Source organism: Neolamprologus brichardi, chromosome 7 (genome assembly GCF_056152115.1).
Source record: "Neolamprologus brichardi isolate AB-2024 chromosome 7, ASM5615211v1, whole genome shotgun sequence".
Classification (NCBI taxonomy): domain Eukaryota; kingdom Metazoa; phylum Chordata; class Actinopteri; order Cichliformes; family Cichlidae; genus Neolamprologus; species Neolamprologus brichardi.
The window spans coordinates 21,379,904-21,400,031 of NC_142110.1; the positions used below are offsets into that span (position 1 = coordinate 21,379,904).

Genomic DNA, 20,128 nt, shown 5'->3' on the forward strand with positions numbered 1-20,128 from the left:
GTGTTGACCCAGGGTGAGATCTAAAACCTGCAGGACACCAGCACTTGAGGCCTGGAGTTGCCCACCCCTGACCTATAAACATATAACTGATTGATAGCATAATTGTGTTTGCAGCTGAATCTAAGCTGGATTTAATTGGCCAAAACATCAGTAAAACGTGACAGAAAATAACACTGTCCATTGTTTGAACTGCATGTTGTTATGCCATTATCCATTTATTAAACAGTTAGTTTAAACACAGATTGTTATATGCATCGGTCAGCTGATTCAGCTTTACTAGAGAAAGGTAGTTTGGGGTGCTTTTAAACTTTTGAGTTATTGTTTTATCCAAACCTAATCAGAATGTTTGAATTTCTAATCTAATCACATGGCAGCAGCTCAGTTCATTTAGGCATGTAGACATGGTCAAGACGATGACGTTCAAACTGAGCATCAGAATGGGGGAAATAAGTGATTTAAGTGACTTTAAGCATGGCATAGTTTTTGGAGCCTGACGGGATGTTTGGAGTATTTCTGCTGATCTGCTGGGGTATACAGAGTGAGGTCTGAATAACAGAAAATATCCAGTACGTGGTGGTTCTCTAGTGCAAAATGCATTTTCAATGTTCAGAGGAGAATGGCCAGACTGAGGTGGGAGGAACGCAACGGGAATTCGAATAACCACTAGTTGCAACGAAGTTACGCAGAACAGCACCTCTGAACATACAATGCATCAATCTTGAAACCGAGGCTACTATTCACATGGGTTCACCAAAACTGGACAACGGCTCACCTGAGTACTTGTCTGAGGACTGTTGCTGAGCATGTTCATCATTTTATGACCACAGTATATCCATCTTCTGATGGCTGCTTCCAGCAAGATAACACATCATGTCACAAAGCTCAAATAAACTCAAAGTGGATTCTTGAACATGATAGTGAGCTCACGGGACTCAGATTGCCTTCACAATCCAACAGAGCACCTTTGTGATATATGGTGGTGGAGATTTGCATTATGGATGCGCAGCCAACAAATAAGCGGCAACTCTGTGGTGCTGTTATGTCAACAAGGACCAAAATCTCAGCGATATGTTTTCAACACCTTGTTGAATTCATGCAACAAAGAAATATGGCGGTTCTTATAAGTGTATTAGTTATACTTGATAAAGTAGCCAGTCTATGGTATGGTGAGGCTATACAAACAGACATGTTACTAAGCTGGGACACTCTTATTAACTATTTAGATACTGTAATACAGTTAGCCGAAAAATTACAGAAAACTACACGAGCACTAAAACCCTCACGCACTCCATCCCTGCTACTGTGTGACCCACACGTGACTGGCGCAGAAACTCCAGTCAACGCTGCCCACCGTCACCCTTCGGGTCCTAAAATCTGGTCTGTGCCTTTAATGTGCCAGAAGGAGCTCGTGGATGGGTTTGTCCAATTAGTGTGTAGGTGGGGCGCAGGAGGAAACCGAGCGGAGACCTACAGAGCGCACACACTGACCCTTATCCCGGAGTTTCCGGACACGGAGAACAGTGCGTGGAGTTACCGCTCTGTCTGCAGTTAGCGGCAGCGAGTAGATTATAGACCGCTGGAAGTGTCCGATGGTGCTGCAGGAAAGTTTCCCCATGATTCAAGTGTCGATACCATCAATGGAGAAGGAGGCGGATGATTCGGGAAAGACTAAAAAGGTGAGGACGCGGCATTTTAGTGTTATCGGGTTTTTTGTTTTGGTTTTTTTTGCGCAAATCCAGCGGGATGAAATTACGACTGCGGTTTATCTGGACACAAGCACTTTTTTTCGCTTCATAATTAGTAAAACTTTGTCTTCCGGGGACGCCAGGTAAGCCGGGCTATCTGCAGGAAGAGGGACAGTGAGTTCAGCTCAGGTTTTTTTCCACTCCAGAGTGGCAAGAATTACGCAATTTTTCTTGCAACAACAAATACAATTATCCTTATTACTAAATGCGTTGCAAAAACGCAGCAGCAACTCACAGTAACTGTGGCCCTAGTTGCTGTGATTTTACACTGTAAAATGTACTTGAAGCCCAGCCGCTCTCACTTATAATGTGACTAGATGTAATTGTTGATGCATTAACCTGAGAACTACACTTTGAGGTTGAAGTTTGCTTAGCTGGTATTTATTTATTTATTTATTTATACAATCCTTCTGCAGATTATTCTTTAAATTTATCAGATCTTTATATTATTTGTGTGTGAAATTTAAACTGACGATCAACTCTTAGATATGCATGTACGACTTCAGTTATACTTCCTCTGCTGCAGGAACATCTTTAAAAAGGGGTCAGAGTCTCAAATACAATACAAATTTATTTATATAGCACATTTAAAAACCAACGGTATACCAAAGTGCTTCACAATAAAATAACAATATAAAACCATCATAGCACTTTTTAAAAGGGACCTATTCTACTCATTTCAGCTTTATCTTCTTTATTTTCCTGGATTCTACTAGAGTAACGTTGTATTCACTGTTCAAAATAATTCTTATTGGTATATTGGTCATATTCTAAATCCCTCAAAGCTAAATTCCCCAGACAGAGGATGACTCTGTCTGGACAAAAAAACAGTTTAAGCTGCTTTCTCTCTTAAGCCAGCTTCATTGTGATTGGCTGCCTCTCACAAACAGAAGGTTTGAATGGCAGGTTATTGGAGCGCTGTGTGCCTGAAGCAGAAACGATGGCACCTTGTTTGTGCCCTGTTCATGCAGACTGAAGTTTCTTGGGTATGCAGCCTAAGCAGACATGCTTGCATGCATTTCTCCAAACAAGTAACAGGGTGTTGTGTGAGGAGGCTGATGATGCAGTGTGTAAGCAGTTTACTGATTGGTTGAAAAGTGGGCTTGAAATATAGTGACAGTAGAGATCAACCGGAAGAGGAAGAACCGTGGAAAAAGATTGAAACACCAACTCAGACCGTGGTGGAAGCAGACACTTTTTTTTAAACACTTGGTTTCATTTCACTGCAAAGAAGCTTTTTGTTATGGTTTCTGTGCCATAAATGAAAGGATCAACAACATCTCAAACACAATCAAGAGTAGCCCACAGTCCCATTGTTCCCCATATTCGTGACACTCTGCCTGTCAAGCTCACATCACAGACTCAAAATTTGATGAAAAAGCCTGGAAAGATAATTGGCACGCTCCCTCCATCTCACAACAAGAGACATCTGAAGGGCCTGATAAAGGATATAGAATTGAATACATTATAATAGTCCTTTATTGTCATTGTACATGTACAACGAAATTATGGGTGTTCCACGCCAACTGTGCAGGAGTCAAAAAGTATAAATAGTAAAGACAGCAGAAAAAAATAGCAAACAGAAGAATGTATATATACAGCCAAGAGGAATATATACAAAACAAGAGAAAGGCGCACATTGGAGAGCGAAGTGCAAAAGGACTTGGTCTAAGCACGTCACAAGTATGAAGAGGTTTATATCCTCAGAAAGAATATGCAGGGTACCAAACTGTAAGTCAGACCGGTATAAAGTTTGTTTAATGCCACTTTTAACCAAACTGCTTAATAGTAATATGTGTACTATAAATGTGTGTGAATGTATTAATCCTATGATGATGATTATTTCATATTTGACTAAAGCCTAATGCTATCTACACAGCTAAAACATGTAGTAGCACTGACTCAGGCTGGTCACTTGAGATGACCATATTAAGAATATCCTGTCTCTGTGACATCACACAGCTCATAGAGTAGAAGCTGAGCGTTTAGAGCCATGTGAAGCCCGAACTTTTTTATGTTTTTCATTCAGTTTAGTTTCACTTGGTTTCCAGAGTGGTTTAGTTTTTATTAACCTCAGAGTTTTAGTTTTAGTCTCTCTTATTTTTATTATATTGCTATTGTATGCTGATATATATTAATGTTTACTACAATAAAACCAGAAGTTTTGAAAGCAGGTGATTCGCAGCCTTGTAGACCTTCAAAGTCTCATTAATCCACCGACAGCTCATTGGGTTGTGACAACAGATTTTATCAAACTAACAAACACTAAAATGTCCTCTTTTTTTTAAATTGTATTTTAATTAGTTTTCCATCTTCACTAAAATTGTTCTTGTTCCAATTCCCGGTGCTACAGTAAAATCACGGCTTACACACGTTAAATTCAGATTTCTTTGAAGCTATTTAACAATTTTTTTTTAAATTACAGGTAGTTATTTATAACGACGTTAGACTACTTCCATGTTAGAAAATAGCAAAAGACAGTCATACAAAGTAGTCATATATAAGATATGTACATGTTAGCATACTAACTCTATTTAAAAGTTGACTCATCATTGTGAAGGAAAGAAAAAGTGGATATATCAGAGTGAAATCAGAAGCTCTGTGCCTCCGACTAGTGGAGAAGTCATGTTCTTGTATTATGAACCAGTCTGTGACATACAAAAGAAAATGTCTTTATTTCAGTAAATGGGTAAAAGTGGAGCCCCACAATCGCCTGATTGTTGTTTCACTTCATTAGTAACATTTTGCTGGTACCAGGAGAGACCCTCTTTTGTTTTTGTTTTTTCATAAGTTGCAGGAAATTTCACATTAGTTGATTAAAAATTGTCATTCTGAATAGACTTTTGTAACTCAAGGATTCGTCTCACTCAGTTGTTCTTTTGTTTCTTAAACTTGAGTGTAAGTGAACTGCACTATAATAAAAATCATTTGTTAAAACATAACATACACGTTTGGGTTTTTTTTTTTTTTTTTTAAGACAATTGGCTTACATGCTTTTCTTAGTAAGGAAAAATAATTACAATTTTCAGTTGGACTCTCTTTTGCTTTCAGAGCAGACTCATATTTAAGAAGGTGCTGGAAACATTCTTCAGAGATTTTGCCTCATAAATGTAACAGCATCACGCTGTTGCCTCAAATTTGTTTGCTGTACATCCATGATGTAAATCTACTGTTACACTACATCCCAGAGGTGCCTGGTCTAAAATTTCCATGCACTAAACTCATTGTAATGTTCAGGAAACCAGATTAAGATGACGAACTTTGACTACTGCTAGCACCAAAGTCACCCTTTTCCCCAGTCAGATGCTCGGTTTGAACTTTAGCAGGTTCTGTCATGTTGCATTTTCCCTGCTCATCATTTTATTTTAGAGAAGCATAACACCTAAGCAAGTTCTACCACTTAGTTCCCACCTTTTAGAAAGAACCAAATGCCTCAGTAGTGACTAAAGAATGAATCCTCTGTGTGTGTCCTGCTCTGTCTTATTTGCAGCTCTTCAGAATTGAAGTCTTGTTCAACGAGAGGAAACATTTTGTGCTGAGAAGAAACAGTGAATTTCAAAATCTCCACAGAAAAGTATGATCTTTGTTTTATGACCAGAGCTGCTTTCACTATGACAAGGATGTTAAATGGGACCCAGATCTGTCTGTTTGAAATGTTTGAGGCTTCTTGTGCTGCTACCACATACAGCTCAGGAAAATCGTCCAGACTCCAGATTTCCCGAGCAAAAGGAACCAACATCTGAGGACCAAACCTCTGGAGCAGAGGAGGCAAGAGCTGGAAGATTATGTCCAGGTAAGACATCTGAGGCTTGGATTACGAAGCGGGTTCAACATAACCAACGTATCTCTGCATTATCTGGATTCACTTACCCCAACAGTGGAAATCAGGTTATGCAGTCACTGAAAGCTGGTTATCAACTGGCCAAGTAAAACCAAAGCTTCCCCTGCACATTCATGTGAAAGAAGTGTGTTAGCACCATCTGATCGATCTAAAAAAAGGCATTTCAAAGATCAAATGACTCTTCTTTCTATGAGTGCTACCTACTCCAATCAGATGAAAATGAAACGGTGATTAAAGTAATTTAGTAAGTTTATTTATTTTCTGCTGTGTTTTACTTGCATCTATTTGAAAGAGCGAGTGTAAACACAAAAAATTATTTTATTTTATATGCTGGAATATGCAGAAAATAGGTTTAAATGTTCAACAAATTTCTTCCAGTCGGAGAATGTTGCATATAATTTAATTTGCTTCATGCAATGTGCATAGTGTTCAAATGTTAAAACTAATAAAACAAGTTTTAAAAAGAGACTTTTCCATTTGATTCAATGTTATATTGAATGTAAAATAGAAGAATAAAAGAATTGGGCTGAAAGGTCAGTTGCTTTATAACGTATTCAGGTTGCGTCTGTGAAGGTTCTCAGTCATCCAGGTCATCGTCGTCAAAGAAGCCATCTATGTCCACTGTGAGCGACCATCTTTGAACAGAGGCGGTGGTTTACGACACCAACTGTCTGCCATCTATAATCCAGTTTTGAGTTCCCTCCCCAGACGCCTTAACGCCCACTCACATCCTGGGCCATCTGACCTCAGGAAATCGCATGATAAGGTGGGGCCAGGTTTCACAATGAGCTCACCCAAAACCCTGGCTGATTGGGACCCACACCCATTTTCACACCTTGGCTCAGGTGATTAGGATCATCAGGGGGTCCTTTTGTCCCTCTGTGGGGGGATACTCCCACTGGGCTTATTTCTGGGACTCTCCACCATTTGACCTTAGAACTGAAGAAGCTTCTCGGATGAGAGGTGAAACGTCTTCAAGCAACTTAAAGAAGTCCAGACGCTTTCCTTTGCAAGCTCCTTTGACTTCAGGTTGTGTGTCATGTTTTTAAAAAGTAACAAAGTAATAAAGTAACTAATTACTTTTGAAAATAAGTAATCAGTAAAGTAATAGTACTACTTACTTGGAGAAGTAATCAGTAATTAGTAACTAATTACTATTTTCAAGTAACTTGACCAACACGGCTCCCAGGTGACAGCTGGTCAGTGTGAAACTGCAAAAACTGGTCTGTAAATGGAGCGATGTCAACATTATGTCCATGCAGAGTAGATGGTCTGACGATTTCTTACAAAGTGAGAACTAGATCAGATTATTTATTATTTATGTTCTAAATGAAATTCTTTCTGATTTGTTGGATAGTGAAGCTAACCTTTCTGGACCAGCACAACAATTGCCCATCTGTTCCTGCTGTTAGCATCATAAAAATGTGACTGATTAAGTGTGAAGACAAACAGCTCAGTAGGATGAGAAACAGGCTTCAAAGTGTTGATGTGTGCTTTCCTCTCTTTGGAACGTGTTGTTTATCTCAATTTATTCTAATATTGATACAGAAGTAGTAGAAAACTATCCTTGAACCCAAACTTTCTCTTACTAGAAAGTGTTAAAAAGAACGAACAACTTCACTTGTTCCCCAGTGTGCATATTAAATTAAAATATGTAGAACTGCTTTCGTGTATTTGCACAATATCTCTAAAATTAGAAACATCCTGTCTCAGAGTGATGCTGGATAAACTACTTCATATATTTATTACGTCTAGGCTGGACTATTGTAATTTGTTATTATCACGATGTCCAAAAAACTCCCTGAAAAGGCTTCAGCTGATTCAAAACGCTGTAGCGAGAGTACTGACAGGGACTAGAAAGAGAGAGCATATTGGCTTCTGTTCATCTGTTCATTAAATGCAGAACCAAATGTAAAATTGTGCTCCTTGAACTGTATAGAATTGAACTTTTGAACTATTATTCAACCGTGACTAGATTTAGATAAAACCCCATCAGCTGACACTTACTTGGCATCAAAGAAATTTGCAAGGACCTCACTGAGTAACGCACAAAACTTTAGTTCAATGGATCTGTGATTCTCATTTTGTAACTCCAAATGTTTATATTTGTGTACTCTAATGGTTTAGTTTTGCATTATTCACAGAAAAAACTGCTTGAAACTGAAAATTTAGAACAGTTTGAATTCAGAGATTTCGGCTACACTGACCTTGACTTGAAACTTTGAATTTAATAAACACTTTTCAGGTTTGAGGAAGTGTTTTCCTGTTACGGGCTTCGGGGTAAATGTTATGTATATTTCTGCTAATGAAAGATCACACTTTATAATATTATGTGGTTATACTACTGTCTAAAGGTGTTTTTTTTTCCTTTCTTGTAGATGTTTTGCCCTTAAAAAAACTGTTAAAGAAAACATCTTTTTTTTCACCAGGATGTCATCTACCAGAATGAAGATGTGCCGCAGGTGCTGCTGGACTTCCTCCACGTTAGACATTTCCACACGGGGAACAAGAGCAGCATGGAGTAAGTCCTTCAGTCTGGAGAAGCCGGACATTTTGCTATATTTAGCGCCTCTATTAATGGTTATGGGGGGCAATGTGACAACATAATAAATCTTCAGACACGGCGATCTGGAGCAGTAGCAACCCTGACTCTACCCCACAGTGCATTTAATGAGGCTCTGTTAAGTCCCCGCTGCTCTTACAGAACACACAGCACGTGTAGGGTACAACTAATTATAAAGACTAGTGTGCTATATGTAGGCACACTAGTCTTTATTAGTTGTGTCTCTTTAAATTATACTGTAAATTTAATAAATCCTTAAAAACATGGACTGTATATAAAAGATGGAACCAGCCACCATTCTTTTACCTGTTGACTTTGGGAATCTGAAGCAAGTGACAAAAGCTGCAGTCCCTCGAGTGGCTCATTTTAAAAGTCGTCCATCCCTGCAAACTCCATCGTATAAAATGGCCAACTATGCAGCATCACAAAGCATTTCATTTTGAAATTTTTGGCTGTATTTAGTAATTATCTGCTCTGATTTCAGATCGCTTGATGAACTTGACAGCCAAGATGACAGGTGGGAGTATTACTGGTATTTCCTGTTTCTCAGTATTTGTGCAGTGTTTCATACGAATGATGACAGCTAAGTTCCAACTCACACTCATTGCATGAAATTAATCGATTATGTTTTGCTTTTGCTTACTCAGTTATCAGTTTACCAATCAGCGAGTGCTGGGATTCTTTCAGGATCCTTATCTCACCGACAGCACTTCAGGTAGGATGAATGCACGGCATAGAGAAATGAGTTTTGTTGTTTGGTGCTTTACTGCAGATATGGGAAGTTTCTTTAAAGCAAAGTTTGTCTTGCAGGTCTTCCAGATGTGGTTGTAGATGGGGTTCTTCAGGGTTTTTACCCCCGGGACATCCGGGTCAGCTTCAATGCCCCTACAATCGCTGAACCTGAGCCCACCCTTCCCACATCTGACCCCACCCAGAAGCCTAATGTTCTAACTTAAAGTGCGCGATAGCTAAAAACACATGATTTTCAAAAATAGTTTTTTTAAGAAAACCATCAGCACAACAAGACGAAGCAAAAGAAGAGTTTCTGTATGGTTGACCCTGTGGGACTGAAACCCGTCACCCAGACTTTGTTGCTGCACTGCTCCACCCATTGTTACTACAGCACAGACACGGTGCATGGTTTATTTCTCTTTTAGTGTCTTCTGAAATCCAACTCGCATTGTGGCAGATTTGAGAAGTAGGTCAGATGACTGGTGGGAAAAATAACAGAGCATAAATGGCGGAAGTTGATGGAATTTTAGGGGAAAGAAAATCATGGCAGACTAAATGTGCCATTATCGGTGGATTTCATGCTGTCGCCACAGGGATCTACGTTTTAGAGTAGAAATGCTGAAACTATGTTCCGGATTGGGCACCGTCAGTGGAAAAGATGTATTTAACGTTCTCGTATTTAAACCAAGTAACACAATATCTCATTGAGCCGTTTTAATTTTTTTACACTGTGAACATGACTGACTGCATCGGGCAGTATGGTGTCGTTCATACTGACTGATTCAAACCACAGCCTCAATTCTCGTATAATTCGCTGTGTCTAAGCAAGTGGGAAGTTATTTTAAAACAAAGGGCTAGATTCAAAGTTTAATGAAATATTTTAGGAAAACACTTTACACATTTTAGGATATGCTTGTAACCGTTTAACCTGTAGAGTCATAACCAGGAGTAGCACAGAGCTAGTGCATACAATGTCTAATATCCTGACTGTAATATATTTTAAATATGAGGTTACATTTTTAAAGCCATATTTGTTCAGTCAAATGTTTGACATGTGTGACTTTTGTACCATGTTTATAGTAAATTTGTAATAAAGAATCGAACTGGTCCCATGTGAATTTTCTTTATGAACACGTAGAACAAGAAAATGCACTTTCTTTTGATGGAGCAGCTGAAGGCAGGTGGAGAATTATCGTGTAGACACTTAAAAGGGTCTTCATTGATATAGTAATACACATGGACTAGCTTATCTGCACATGGACTAGCTTATCTGCACATGGACTAGCTTATCTGCTAGCTTATCTGCTCTGTTTATGCAGAGAACTGCTTTGCTCCTGCTCTTCTCAAAGTGCAGTTTTTATTTTTTTGCACAGCTGCCACACCCACTTTGCTTGGAGTAAGAAGTAGGAAGTAACAATCTGAGAATTATTGTGTAGACACTTTCTATCTTTAGGTTGGAAATGTATCCGTTTACAATCATGAACCAGTTCCCCCTGTGGATACGGAGATAGGATTACTGGACTGACAACAAATGCTTTCAGACTTTGTTATTGGTCCCCCAAATACTACAGTGGCTATAACTAGGCACTAATAACAGTTTTCTGAAACTGAAGCTTAAGACGGTACCAATCTTCTCCACACTGAACTACTGCGTTAAACAGGTATTACCGGATCCACTCTATTCCATCTGCAGCTGATGCACAACACTGTTGCACGGGTCTTCATTGATATAGTAATAGACATGGACTAGCTTATCTGCTCTGTTTATGCAGAGAACTGCTTTGCTCCTGCTCTTCTCACAGGTACCTTCTATGTCAAGGCTGGTGAGTAAGGGAGACCATGTTTTCCCCTCTATCAACATTTGAAAAGAAAATCTTAAATCCACCTAAGGTGTGTTAAGAATATAAAGGATTAGTTTGTGTTTCTGGTCTCTAGGTTCCCTTATCTTTAACTCATATTTATTTCATATTTTGGCCCCAAGCATCTGAAGCTGCACTTTGGTGTCTTTGGTCATTTATTGTTTCTGGCAGCACTCTGTTCTAGAAACTCTCTGATATGTTCAGCCTAATCTTTATGGTAGCCTGGTTTGGGTTCAAGTGTTTTGATTAAAAACAATATTGATATCCACAAAGGCTTTGAAATAATTTGAATACCCAATCTAATGCATTTTTAAAAATATATAAATTAGTGATTGAGTGTGGCAAATACAGTAAAAAAAAGTGGTGTCTTTATTTTTCTGCACAGCTGCCACACTTACTTTGCTTGGAGTAAGAAGTAGGAAGTAACAACAAGCAGTTCAGGCAGGACTTGTGCTTAGTTGTAAAGATGTTATGTGGCTGGGGCTTTGAGTGGCTTACTATTTTGTTTAGTTTTTTCAGAACCAGGTCAAACATTTTCACTCTGAGTAAAAGAAACAAACCAATCAAGTCAGAAGAGTATGCTTTCTTTGGGCTTTATGGGAAGTATGACCTTACAACCCAAAACTTATACAATGCACAGATATCAGTGAGCTAAACTCAGCAAGTTTGGGACTGAGCACCTCTCTCTGCAACTGGATACTAGATTTCCTGTCAGAGAGGCCTCAGTCCGTCCGAATCGGCGACAACATCTCCAGCACCATCAGGCTGAGCTCAGGAGCTCCTCAGGGCTGTGTTCTCGGCCCGCTGTTGTTCACTCTCCTGACACACGACTGCACCGCCCTACACAGCTCTAACCACATCATCAAGTTCGCTGACAACACAACCGTGGTTGGACTCATCAGCAGCAACGACGAGTCGGCATACAGAGATGAGGTTCAGCAGCTGGCGTACTGGTGCAGTGAGAACAACCTGTCACTGAATGTGGACAAAACCAAGGAGGTGATTGTCGACTTCAGGAAGACTCGCTCCACCCACACACCACTCAGCATCCGCGGTTCCATTGTAGAGACTGTTAACAGCATCAAGTTCCTGGGAGTTCACATCAGACGACCTCACCTCACCAACACCACCTATGGAGACCAGGAGTATGTCTGTGTGGCAATAAATTAAAAATAAACACAAACTATGGAAGTTAGAGGTTGTACAATATTCATCTAAAGGAAAACATCACACACAATTCATTTAAATGTAGCAAACAATAAGCATAAATGTGGAAAGTTATATTCTTTAAATTCCTCTTATTTTTTTCTTGAGTTGTCTCAGACTCGGTCACATGTTTTGTAAATGGATTACTGATTAAATGACAAAAAGGATTTAAAAATAAATAATGCTTTCTGTCATTTGGGATTTTTAAAGCAGTCTTTAAAGATAATGACATGATAAGGAGTGTCTTTCACTAATGCTTGTGGTCTTGGTTGTGGCTCAGGGCCTTGGCTATTACAGTTAAGTGACATTAGTTAACTGAGATAAAAGTAAAAACTGCAATTAAAATTACATTTTTTTTTAACTGGTTCCAGTCACTTGGGATTATAAACTAAACCGAGTTTGACGGTTTGAGCTGGAATAACCATCTTGTATTGATGAGTAAAATTTAACCCTCTTAAGTAGAAACGTTTTTTCCCCTGTTGTTCCCATTTTAACAACAGCACCTCAATGCAGCGTGGAGTAGCGCATGCGCGTTACGGTAGACGGAAGCCGCTGCTGGCGGTCTGCCGTCTTTTCCCCACTCCGTGCTCTTTAAATGACTTGTACCGACTTCTTCAGCTGCCGCTCCCTCTATACACCGGTAGTTTTCCGGTGTCTGGACCTACTTTGTGTGACTTACCAGGAAGCTGGATCTTCTTCGTGACTGACAGACTTTGAATCCCTTTAAAGCAGATTTTCGGTACGTGCCGCTGACAACTTACAGTGAAGCTTTGGCTACTTCGTTTGTAACAAGAGCTGTTTGTTAAACTGATCCGACTGTACTGCAAGTGTTTGGCTGCGAGCCTCCTTTCTAAATGAGATCTCCGAATAACCCCGACTAGCTAAAGCTACTTGCTACATGCAGATTATCTTTGCTAAACTGTGAGCAAATATACAGCCTGAGGGCTGCTAGCGTGTTAGCTAACACATTCTGTGTGTCCACGTTTGCACTAAGTTAACCCAGCATACTATGCATTAATGTGCACAGTATATCTGCAGCTTAGAGGGCAATGGGCTCCCTGTGCATACCAGAGCAACTCTTGGTATTATTAGCACGAAACACGGAGATCATATTTTAAACCTGCAGTTTCATCTTGGTGTCAATCTGGATCTTATCAGTTGAGATAATCTGAATCAGAAAGTGTGAATTGTATTGGGTTAAAAAAGAAAATAAAAATTAAGAGGCTGGGGGACGGAAGGGGGTCATTGTATAGTAGTATAGTATAGTTCATTATACATAAATCAATTTACGAATCATAACTGGATGAAAGAAATGTCCACAAACAAATGTGGAAATTTACAATAAACAAACTTGCAGATTTAAAAGTTAAAAAGTGGCAAATTCGTGCGAAACAGAAATGTACCTTTATCTTTGAGCCTTAGCAAAATGCAAATCGATGTTATATTTAAAAAAATAAACATCTAATGTTGATTTAATTGAAGGACACTATCCATAGAGGTAAGGTTGTGGGTGTGTTTGTTTGTTTGTTTCTCCTGTGCCAGGCTGTAAACATATTTATTTTGGTGTTAAACTTGATGTTTTAGTAGAGGACTGATTCCTCAAGTGGCCATTGGAGGGACTGCAGTTTTTGGAGCCCCTGGCTTAATTCCAATTGTGATACAAGACATTTAGAGGAATTTAGATTTTTACGGTGATTTTTTTTACATTTTTTAAAATTAAAAATCATTAAAATAGCTGCTCTTTGGGGTTTTTTTGTCAATCCATTAATAGATGACACCAAATAGTTTTAGTTCAGAAACCTGCAAGATTAAGAAAATGTTACAGCTTGTATAAATATATGAAACACCTCCTCCATGACTGGATGAGTTTTGAATACCAATGGTTAATATTAAAGCGAGAGTGTCCGACTTCCTTTGTCTCAGGAGTGTGTGGGAGAGCATCATGTGGAAGAAGGCTTTGGTAGCGGCCCTGCTGGCACTAGCCGTTGGCTATTTCTACGGCAGCCCGGAGCTGCCGGAGCAGATCCTGCAGTACATCAGCCTGCCAAACTTCCAGACTTTATCTCAAAACCTGAACAGTCAGGACAGCTTGGAGCGGGTGATCTCCAGCGCCTGGGAGGCTCTGATAACTCTACCAACCCGGCAGTGGAGCAGAGTGGCAGTGGGGTGAGTCACAGAGTTGAACAGTAACAGAGGTCTTTGTAAGAAATAGATTTGCGCATTTACTCAGGCGTGTCACCTGAAGGTGCTGTGCTGTGCACATGGAGAGGCTGTAGTCTGCTCTGCCAGTGTGAAGGAATGTGTTGTCATGAGTCAGAGCTGAGGAGAAGGAGGTGTCTAAGAGAATTAAGTCATTTGCAACCTGTAGCCTGCTTTGGAATGGCCAATGAACGCAACCAGATTATCACATGGCAAAAGATGATTGGCTGAAGCTGAAGGACGGCCCACTGGAGGGATGGAACGCCCCCCCTTTTTTTCTTTCTTTTTTTTTTTAAAGAGGGAGAAGTGAAACAATACACCGGAAGTCCCATTGAAATGGTTGGATAGTTGCATCCAGGACTGCTGTGACGACATGAGTGGTAAAACCAATTCAGCTTATCTGGATGTCCACTGATGATTCTCAAATACAATTTTCTTGATTTTGCATTTTATAATTTTTGCCAGCATTGAGCGTTCTCATTACTGTTGCAAGCCATGATTTCAATTAATTGCAGAAAACTAATAGTGTTTTGTCTCCACCAATCAGGAAAAGTCAAACAAAATACCAAAAAAGATTTGTGATTGCTCTTAAATAAACAGTTGAGCTGTTTGGTATCCACTCGCACGTTATTCACCTGTGTTAGTAGATTAGAATATGCAGGTTTCAAATTCCCTTACTTTTACTCTTATCATAAAGAATACAACATTTACTGTGACCCACAGGCTACGTGGGATATGACAATTTTCCATAAGTTTTTAAGAGGACAAGGCTTAAAGAAATTAGTAAACATTCAAAAACATCAACACACCCATTGGTGTAATTCTGCCCCCTGTTGGTGTGTTAGTTAAATGTGATAGGGGAACTACAAAAAGTACCTTTAAAGCAAGTTTTCCTTGCATCTGTACAAAACCCTGATGTTTTTACTGAAGGAATTGTTACTTGTTTTGTGACACTGGTGGATTTGCCTCCTTTTTAACATCACCAGTTTGGTCATTTTGTCTGATTTACCCGTGAAATAACCCGTAGTCTGTACTTGCCTCTCTAAGGGTAAATGCCTGCGTGGACGTGGTGGTCTCAGGAGTTTCACTCCTGCAGGCTCTGGCTGTGGATCCTGGCATCGGCCAGGATCACGAAGTGCTGCACTCCAAAGAGGACTTGAAGGAAGCTTTCATCCATTACATGGGGCGTGGAGCGGCCGCTGAGCGCTTCTTCAGTGACAGGGAGGCTTTTCAGAGGATTGCTCGTGCAGCAGCAGAGTACCCCAATGCAAAGGCAAGAGGGCTGCTTTACTCCTCAGGCAGCTGTTTCCTTTATTTCTTTTAATGTTTTTTAAAATAAATACTTCCTTCTCAAAAAATCTTTGCATCATCTTCCAGTTCTACGTGGGAGGAAATGCTGCCCTGATTGCTCAGAAGCTTGCGACATACCCTGATCTGATGGTAGACCAGCAGTTTGATATTTCTGTCTTAAACACGTACACAACATTTCATTTATTTAGAAGCATTAGCTTTTTGCTGTGGTAGCCCCCCAAACACGCTATAACACTGTAATTCTGGATATTAGAGCATCTCTGTCACAGATCCAGGAATTTATTCTAAGCAAGTGGCACAAAAATAAGTAAATGGTAGCCAGGCTGGGGAAGTTTAGAGTATCTGGATGAAGAGCTTATAAATATTGTTTTATGTAACAGGTTTTGCTTTGTGGTCCAGTTGGTCCTAAACTTCACGAGATGTTGGATGAGCAGATAATTGTTCCCCCAGATTCCCTCCAGGAGACGGATGAGTTTCACCTCATCCTGGAGTATAAAGCAGGTAAAGAAGAAGACGCTGCAGCCCGGGCAAGATTTCTTCCCTCACTTCAGCCTGGATGAGTAATATCACAATTGTGTGTATGTGCTCCTCTTCTCTGTCTCCAGGTGAGAAATGGGGTTCAACTCAGGCACCTCAAGCCAACCGCTTCATCTTTTCTCACGACATGTCCAACGGGAAGATGAGCTCACTGGAGACTTTTGTGGCGAGCCTGGAAGAGTTCCAGCCCGAGCTTGTCGTCTTGTCTGGGCTCCACATGATGGACGGTCAGGGCCGAGAGCTGTGGGAGGAGCGGCTGAAAGAGGTCAGCTGGCTTTAAGCTCATCTTCTGCTTTCATGTTTAGTTTATTAAACTTTAATCTTCATTATTGTTTGTGGTTACGCAGTTCAGTTTTATTGGTATAACGCAGATTCGGACCCTGCAATAGTACAGACACAGCAGTATATTCAGCAGGCAAGAAGTGTATGTTTTTATTTATTGATTGAATTTATTTAATGTAAAAAGTGCCTCTCTTCGTTCATACGTACACACACACACACACACACACACAGCCTTGCACCCACTTCTTACACAAATCTATTTCAGTTCTGTTTGATGCACTGTTATAACGAGGGGATAGAAGATGCTTTGTATCAATTATTCATCAGTTTATCTGCATGTTCATGACTAAAATAATCTGAGTTCATCTGCCAAGGGGGTTATGATTTTGGCAGCATTTGTGTGCGTGCTTGCCATTCCGTCTGTAAACACAATAGCTGGAAAAGTTTTGAATGAATCTGTGTGTGAATATGTGTCGCCATATAGACAGTAAAGATTTAAAATATAAATGTCATATTTGACCTCTGACCTTTCCTTTAAGATCAACAGATTGATCTGAAGATCCAAATGATAATATTGCTATACAGATCTATTTAAAACTATGTTTCTCTCTGCTGGTGTGTGTAGTGACACCATGTAGGCATATAGGGAATGATATATGTGGATTCTAAGTGTCATGTTACAGTTTGGATCCAAATAAGTGTAAGAACGTTCCCTTAGACGTAAACACCGGCCTGAGACTGAGCTGCCTTGACGAAGGTTTATGCTATATAATTCTGGGATCTTTGCTTCCTGTCTGCAGGCTGTCTCGGCCATATCTGACATCCGTAGAGACATTCCCATCCACCTGGAGTTGGCGAGCATGACCGACAAAGACTACATGAACAGCATAATGCAGGAGGTACATGTGGAGTGCAGCTGTGGCTCTGAGTTTTGACAAAATCTCTTCCAGCAAAGATTCATGTGCTTAGTGTCTTCACATCCCCGTGGAGTTCTGTATATTTAAAGTTTGTTTGTTTGTTTTTTTTCCTGATTCCTGTTAGCAGGTTATGCCCATTGTCAGCTCCATTGGGTTGAACGAGCAGGAGCTGCTCTTCCTCTCTCAGGCCGGAGAGGGACCTCATGCAGAAACGGTGGCCTGGAAAGGCATCCCGGATGTGGGTCGGGTCAGCGACATCCTCCTGTGGATCCTGGAGCAGCACGGCCGCAGTGAGCCATCGTCAGAAGCCGATCTCACTCGGATCCACTTCCACACGCTGGCCTACCACATTCTGGTTACAGTAGACGGATACTGGGGGAACCAGGTGGCGGCGGTGATGGCCGGAGCGCGGGTGGCCAGCAATCAGGCCTGTGGCCTCCAGTCTGTCGACGTCAGCAAGGTGGAGCTCAAAGCCCCTCTGGAGTTTTATAGCTCCCACATGGAGCCCCGGGAGCAGCTGTCCCTGAACCCAGCAGAGCCCGTTACAGTGTGGCACCGCGGAAACGTCACATTTTACTTCACGCCGGTGCTGGTCTGCAAGCGCCCGCTTCGGACAGTTGGGCTCGGGGATGCCATCTCAGCAGAGGGACTGCTTTACTCAGAGTTACTTCCCCAGCAGCCTTTCTGAGGTTTGCTTCCAGCGGACTGTCAGCATGGCAGACGGTGAGAGGAGCTTAAAAGAACCGGAGAGGTCTCAACTCCTACCGTGGTCAGCGGGATGGAGTTGCCAGATCTCCGGTTTTAAATCCAGCCCGTGGACTCATCCAGCCTGCCCTGATCCTCTCTGTTGTCCCTCCTTCATTTTGCTCGGGCTGACACAGAAACTGCGAGGTGGCCTGAGGCTTGAGGCTATGCACTGGATGCAGTTCGAAAGCCATCTTCGCAAACTCCAAAGAGTTTTGTCGGCTCAGCAAAACTTCCTTCTGACCTGCATATCTTCAGTATGCTGTGCCTTGAGAAAATACACGAGAAGTTATTGTTAAATATTTTATCCATATTATAGAGCTGAACAAACAAAATGACCTTGAAGCTGTGACACGAACAGCTGAAACTGGAAACGGATGCACATGTGACCATGTGGTAGAGTTAAGCGATAGATTTGCTTCTTCAACTTTGGGTGCATAGAGCTTAGTCAATAGAACAGCTTTAAAGGTTTATTCTGTCATGTTTATCAAGCATTACTCAGTGTCTGACTTATTTACACGTAAGAACTGTTATCTATGTTATCTAGGCATACTTGACTTTAACTTTATATTATTTCTTAGCATAGAGAAAACACTAGACTGTGACAACTTGTGTTTTGTTTGTTTGTTTGTTTTTCTAGTGTTTGACCAAAACACTCTGGCATACAATGACATTTTAAGCTTGAAACCTCCACAGCACCATCCTTATTTTTTTAATAATGAATAAGAAAGTCTCATATGGCGACTTGAAATATGCTTCTGAAGCGGGTCCTTCTTTATGCAGTAAAGCTCTGTTTACAGTGAGATACCAGCTATTTAACTTAAAATGGACCTGTTATTGCTTATCCTTCATCTGTCCCGTGTATACTGTTAATAAGGGTTGATGCTCATATTAAACCGGGCCGAAATTGCAAAAATTATGACGTCCCACGTTCAGGTAATCCCTGTAAGATAAAAGCTGAACTTGGGCTGCATTAAACACCTGGTTTTGGATGTTTGTTTGTTTTTTCTTTTTTCTTTCTTGGCTCTATCTGATGTCACTGAGGGCTTAGACCTGCAGTTTAAACCTTCTATTTGCCAGGGGCAGTCAATCCAAAAGGCGCTTGTTTCAGACTGTAATTACCACAGTAGCTCCTCATTAGAGATAAAACAAGTAAAAGTCAGAGTTACTGCAGTTTTCTTCCTGTTTCAGTCATACAGCCTCTAATCATGTCACACCATCGGCTTGAATCAGTGAAAGCTGGCCAGTATGACTCCTCTGCTTACAGCCCTAGCATATAAGGAAATTCTTCTTCATGGGTTCTTTGTTGTTACTGGTTTCTGTATCACTTACAGTATGTAAAATAATGTGTTTTGTATACCTCAGACGGCCACTAAAGGCACGCAATAATAATGGAGTCTTAATGCAACTCTATGACACAGACGAGGGTGACATTTTCGTTTAGCAGGACCTTTTCTTTGCACTAGCGGAGGTGGCAGGTTTGCCGAGAAGGTGAATGTAAGCTGAATTCTCAAAACTCCTGCTTTTTTTTTCTTTCTCTCTTTCTTTTTTTGAGCAAGTACAATCTGTTCAACTTCACATACTTCATATTACGTCTTGCATGTTTTTAACATTTGTAACTGTCATTTGCATTTGTCATTAAAATGTATGTGGAGAGAGAGAAGTGTGTGTCGTGCGACTGGTGATGCAGAATATTACGTGTATTTGTGTGGGCTGTAAGAGATAATGAGTCCTGATAGGCAGAATTTTAAGATGTTTTTTTTCCCTTTATTTCTTAATGGGTTTGTTTTATTTGTTTCTCATCATTTACCTGCTAAAATAAAATCAATTGAAAATCAATAGATGAACTTACAGTGGAACATTTATGTCTTAAAATGGAAATTAGATGCTGTTGTGAGGTAATTTGCATTTGTGGTTCAATAAATGTGTAAAGGGTCCAGAAACACGGTGTAGATGGATCAGTGCTGTGTTAGGTGGTGAATAAATAAATCTGAGTCTCCTCTGTACTTGAACTGCATGATTTGATTCCCATTCTGGTGTTATGTGATATGAAATTTTCTATAGTCTAAGGAGCTTGGAAAGAAAGGGGTTGGACTTCTTCAAGCCACACTAGTATGATTTTTTTTGTTAGTTTTCCAGCATTTTGCATAGCTTTCTGGTCATTTTATTCATTTATTGGTGCTTTTCCATTA

General features: G+C 40.4%; 2 protein-coding genes across 3 annotated transcripts; both read left to right on the top strand.

Annotated features, from left to right (window-relative positions):
• The first annotated feature begins 1,470 nt into the window (after window positions 1–1,470).
• snx22 (sorting nexin 22) lies at window positions 1,471–9,972 on the top strand. The gene is made up of 7 exons (XM_035915645.1): window positions 1,471–1,676; window positions 5,236–5,319; window positions 5,434–5,538; window positions 8,016–8,107; window positions 8,634–8,666; window positions 8,797–8,864; window positions 8,960–9,972. The coding sequence occupies exons 1-7, from the start codon at window positions 1,590–1,592 to the stop codon at window positions 9,103–9,105; spliced, it is 615 nt and encodes a 204-aa protein (XP_035771538.1). The 5' UTR covers window positions 1,471–1,589; the 3' UTR covers window positions 9,106–9,972.
• Window positions 9,973–12,495: 2,523 nt separating this feature from the next.
• adpgk (ADP dependent glucokinase) lies at window positions 12,496–19,931 on the top strand. Of its 2 annotated transcripts, none has more exons than XM_006782425.3 (8): window positions 12,496–12,685; window positions 13,870–14,112; window positions 15,193–15,418; window positions 15,523–15,585; window positions 15,837–15,957; window positions 16,062–16,258; window positions 17,076–17,174; window positions 17,317–19,931. In XM_006782425.3, the coding sequence occupies exons 2-8, from the start codon at window positions 13,889–13,891 to the stop codon at window positions 17,878–17,880; spliced, it is 1,494 nt and encodes a 497-aa protein (XP_006782488.2). In that variant the 5' UTR covers window positions 12,496–12,685; window positions 13,870–13,888; the 3' UTR covers window positions 17,881–19,931. The 2 variants fall into 2 exon arrangements, with proteins under 2 accessions (XP_006782488.2, XP_006782489.2); XM_006782426.3 differs by having other exon boundaries at window positions 17,320–19,931.
• Window positions 19,932–20,128: the final 197 nt, after the last annotated feature.